A 5,113-nucleotide genomic window follows, 5' to 3' on the forward strand; every position below is an offset into this window, starting at 1 on the left:
AAGGAGATGATTTAGGGGAACTCCACAGCTGGATGTGAGAACTCTTAAGAGAACTCTTAACACCTCAGGGGCAGGTGGAAAATAAAATCATCCAGAAATTAGTTAATATACGTCATTTTGCCATTTCTTTAATGTGTATTACTCTCTTAGCTTGTTTCTCTTTGACCTTTTCGATGTTTATGTTCAAGCAAGCAATAGTCGAAGAAGAACTCAAATCTTTGACTTAATACTACATAATACTACATAATACTGCATTATGGTTCTACATTCAAAATCCCACTGAAGTAAAAAATAAACAGAGGTAGTATCAGAAGTAAAAGTAGTCGTTCCACAGAAAAATGGCCCCTTTGATTGATACATTATGACATTAGCAGGTTGTTAATACTGTTAATTTTACTGTTGTAGCTGGTTGATATCGAGCTACTGTTAGCTACTTTAAATACAGTTAGGTAATTTGGCCACTGACTCAAGCCCCATCTAAAAGGTCAATCTTAGGGGTCATAAGAAGATTAATAAGTCCTGCTACACTAGTTTTATCATGGCCACCATAACCCCTTTGGAATTGTTCATTTTTACTTATGAAATATGTTTGTGCCTCAAACATAAAAATAAAAAAAAATTAAACCATGTGAGAAACTTAGAGGTTAAATATCTCTTTGGTGGAAGTGCAAACAACTCCAGGAAATCTGAACCAGGACAAAAGGCCGCAACTAAACATGTAAGGTGCCCAAGCTCATGGTCCCATGTTGAAATAATGCATTGTATTTTCTGAGCTTATCATGTGTTTTTTTTAAAACATTGTACTTGAGTAAATGTACTTAGTCACTTTGTATCACTATAAGCAAGTTAAACACAATTTACACCTTGAAGATGGTTTCTCTCTCACCTTCAATCTAGACGTTCTGCGCCACAGACTGGGAAATGTTTCAGATTGGCAATAGAGTCTTCTTAGTTGTTGCCAATGGACACAGACTCCATGGCAACGGACCAAGTCGATATACCATCAACTCAACTATCTATGAACTGGACATGAATGGACAGCTGTTTGTCCGCTTTCAGGACATTGTCACCTATAGGTATGGATGTGCAAACACTATAGTATGCCAGGTGCGCACACACACACATACACACACACACACACACACACACATACCACACACACATACACACACACACACACACACACACACACACACACAGGGTCGGGTCTGGTCTTTACTCTGTTTCTATTTTAGCTCGACTCTCTCAGACAGCGGTCATGGCTCGCTGCAGGAGTTACTTGCGAGGGCTCGCTATCTGTATCACTGTGCTGCTACTGGTAAGCAAACTGCTAATTGCTAACTGCTAACTGCTGACAGCATGTTTGGGTTTGGTTATGACGGATGTGAAAATGAGCAGGTGGAACCTTTGATCAGGGCAGAGGTTTATCGATTAAGGAAAATAAATGTAATGATTTATAAAAAATATTCTGTATTTTATTTTGATTTTAACCTTTATTTAGCTTTATTTGACACTGACTTTTACTTTCAATTGCAATAGGTTGGAATAAAATGTAATGGTAAAACTTGTGAGAATTTATATGCTGGAGGTAAAGATTAATTTGTAAATATGAATTTAATGACATTCTTTAAATATATTATAATGATGTGATTACAGTACTGAAACCTTTTTAGTAGCATTTCAAAACCTTTTGATTAATAGCTTTTATAGATCCATTAAATGTCAATGTATAATCACTTTATACATTAAGGTTCAAACCATTTACTAGCTTTTATGAAATGTTTGTTCATATCACATAATTTTTGTTAGCAGATGCAGGTTTCTCAGTTATTATGAACTTTAAAGACCTTTAAAGCTTGTGCATGTTGGCTATAGAAATAATGTATACTTTAATTGCAATTCATTTGTAATGTTTTTAATAACTAATCAACAATAATTATTATAATTAACTATTTAAAAAGGTGTATTTTGACTAGCAGCACACTCTGGTACTGTTTTTAAAGTACTTCCTAATTACTCAACTAAATTGGATATAGACATTGTATATATATATTTTTATTATTTATATGTATTACTTGAATAGTATTTTGCTAAATAATATTGTATACAGAAAACATACTGATGATCATGATCAGATTATAAAGTAAGATTAAATGTTGTATTTTTCAGTCAAATATTACAATAAAAGGTCGTAATGCACAAACACTAATCAGGCTTTCAGGAATATTGTAATAAAAGTAAAAGTAGTTGATGATATTAGGCACTGCTTTTGAAACAGTTAATCCCTAAATCACTTTAAACAGACTTAGGGAACATGTTGGACTGTTTGAGTCAATATTTGAACATTTCTCAAAACACCCCACTTGCGGCGTTCCTCAGGGATCAATTTTAGAGCCTCTATTTTCTAATCTATATGCTGATGACACCCTGCTTTGTGTGACTCTTGGTGACACAGGACCAGTGTTGGGGTAGTTACTAAAAAAAAAAAAATTTATTACTCATTACTCAAAAGTAATATTATTTTACTTATTACTCACAGCCAATAGTAATTACTTACACTACTAGTTATATTACTTTTTCTGCTTTTTTAAATCAAAGTAATGTAATATTTCCAGCTTCAGTCAATATGACCATGCAAATGTACTCAGGATGCTGCTTTCTTAAACAAATAACTTCATGAAAGAATTCTTTAGGCTAATATTCTTTAACATATACATGATATTTACGAGATTTTAGTGCAGAAACTGATTAAATCTTTAAACTTAAACTTCTTTGAACGTCTTATATTTGATCTTTTTTATTATTTTATCATTTCACTTGCATCATTTCTATTTTCCGTGTGCAGTACTCTCCAATTTTTTTCTTTGTGTTTGTGCTGTCTAATCAGTCCCTTGTAAAGTACTTTGAATTGCACGTATGAAAGGTGCAATACAAAAAAAGGTTTGATTAATTGATTTCATTAACGACATAAGTCAGCCAAAGAAGAACAAAAATGATATGTTTAAGATATGTCAGCATTACATAGATTTTTAAACAAAATGTTTATGTAAATAAAAAAGATATAATATTACATAATTTGTTTAGTTGTGTAATTAGTGTTTAATCTTTGTTTAGGTTTCTTGTTCATTTCCTGTTTTCTTTTCTTCTTCCCTCCCACTGTATTAATTATCAAATTCAAAATGCCAAAGTTCACTTTACCTAATATAATATCATGATCTATCATTACTATGATAATAACTAGCACTATGTACTATTATTAGTCTTATTAATGCACAAACTCTGAAAATATTCCATTGTGTTGTTCTGTTTACTGGCTTCTGTTCTGTTTCCAGTTTTGGATCCTGTGTTGTTGTTGTTTACTATATCAGTTAATTACAGTAATTAGTATGCATGTGTTATCCATTTTTGGAACTAGATTTACATAACATATTGTTTGTGCTTTAGTTTGTTTTATTAATCATATATTTGTAGATATTTGTGTTTTGTGGATGAAAGCATAAAAGAAATTCTAATTATATCAGTATCTTTATTTGTTGTTGCATTGAAGGACAGCGGTATCTGCAAAAACTGACAACCTCCAGATAAAGTCTGGTTGCAAGAAAATGTTTCAGTGTAAGAATATTTACTAAGACTGCCAACAGAGCCTGGAAACTTTAAAGCTTAAAGACTGTGAGGCAGATGACGTCTGTGATTCAGAGCCGTCAGAGTTCCCAGCTGATGGGAGTCTGATGAGCGTCTCTCTGGGGAAACTGAAACGGTTTCAGAGGAATGCTGCTGCTGCTAAAGACTTCCTCTTTACTGTGAAACCCAACAAACTCTCAGTCACAGCAGTTCAATCCATCTTTTCTTTCCCTTCATTATGTCTCTGCAGGTGTCTGGTGTGGTGATGATCGGCGTCGGATTTTCTTCCATTGACGGCAACATACCAATTGCTGAGGTAACTGTATCTCTGTGTTTAACCCATTGATATAAGAGATGCTTCCTCACACTGTAAAAAAATGAAGCCAAAATATGCCCGATACAGCCGCTGCCATCACTCGGGGCTGGGGTAGCCAGGGAATTCAAGTCCCGCCCAGCAGGCCTCAGCTGTCAATCATGACGGGAAACCCCCATTTTATAGCTTCAAATAGCTTATTAAAACCAAACTTTTACTTAACTAAATTGACAATAGAACATACATCAGTGTGATAAGAAAACAGGTGTTCCCAACATGGGGGTGGGGACCTCTACTAGGGGTCGCCAAAGCGTCACAGGGGGTTCGTGAGGCCTTCTTGATTTTAAGAGTTGTAAGAAAACTTAAAATATATACACAGTAAGCCTATATCTAAGCATTTGGTTTACTTCTGTGAAGAAAAGTAAATGTATGTATTTATGAATTATAAAATAATACATAATATAGAGAGAATTGGAAAAAAAAAAAGAAGAAAAAACAGGAAATAATCTGCTCATAATTCATCCAAATCACTGGTTTTACACAAACTTCCTGCAGTTACTGACTTCACTGTTTGGGTTGGTGGCGATTGTACAGTGTTTGTGGTCGAAACCCGAGGTGCTGTTGATTGCGTGAGTTAGTTGGTTGACTAATTTTGCGAAGGAGCCAAGCAAGTCATTTTGTGTTTTTTGTTTTGTTTTTTGGGTTCTGGCCTGCTTGTATAGAGAATAGTCAGGGAAAACAAAAAGTCGAGGTTGCTGCAGAAGCCGCGCAAGAGATGCGAAGGAGCGAGCGTGTTCAATGGAATGAAAGAAAGTAAGAAAAAATGAAGTGTGAAGTATCCTGCGTTTTAAACAGAATCCAGGGGTGAATGTGGTCTCTCTCTCTCGCTGGTGGTCTGTCTCTCTTCTTCTCGTCTGCTCTCGTCCTTCTCTGTGTTCTGTCTCTCTCTCTCTCTTCTCTCTCTGCCTGTGTCTGTCTCGGTGTCTCGTCTGGCTCGTCTCTGTGTCGTTCTCTGTCTGTCTCTCTCTCTCGTCGTCTTCTCGGTTGGTCTTGGTCTCTTCTCCTGATCTATTTTTTTTTTTTCTCTCTCTCTCTCTTCTCCCTGTGTCTCTCTCTGCTCTCTCTCTTCTCGTTGTTCTCTCGTTCTCTCTTCTCTTCTGGTATCTTTGGCCCGTGCTC

General features: G+C 35.5%; 1 protein-coding gene across 1 annotated transcript in view; it reads left to right on the forward strand.

Moving 5' to 3' along the window:
- Positions 1-1,155: 1,155 nt before the first annotated feature.
- Positions 1,156-5,113, forward strand: part of LOC118339449 (23 kDa integral membrane protein-like) — a gene marked incomplete in the record, with an annotated part of 7,888 nt that continues 3,930 nt past the window's right edge. The window contains 2 exon segments of the mRNA XM_035677073.1: positions 1,156-1,318; positions 3,872-3,937. Of these exon segments, the coding sequence (XP_035532966.1) occupies positions 1,259-1,318; positions 3,872-3,937 (126 nt within the window).

This window comes from Morone saxatilis, unplaced genomic scaffold (assembly GCF_004916995.1).
Source record: "Morone saxatilis isolate NCDOM2014 unplaced genomic scaffold, NCSU_SB_2.0 Contig10, whole genome shotgun sequence".
Classification (NCBI taxonomy): domain Eukaryota; kingdom Metazoa; phylum Chordata; class Actinopteri; family Moronidae; genus Morone; species Morone saxatilis.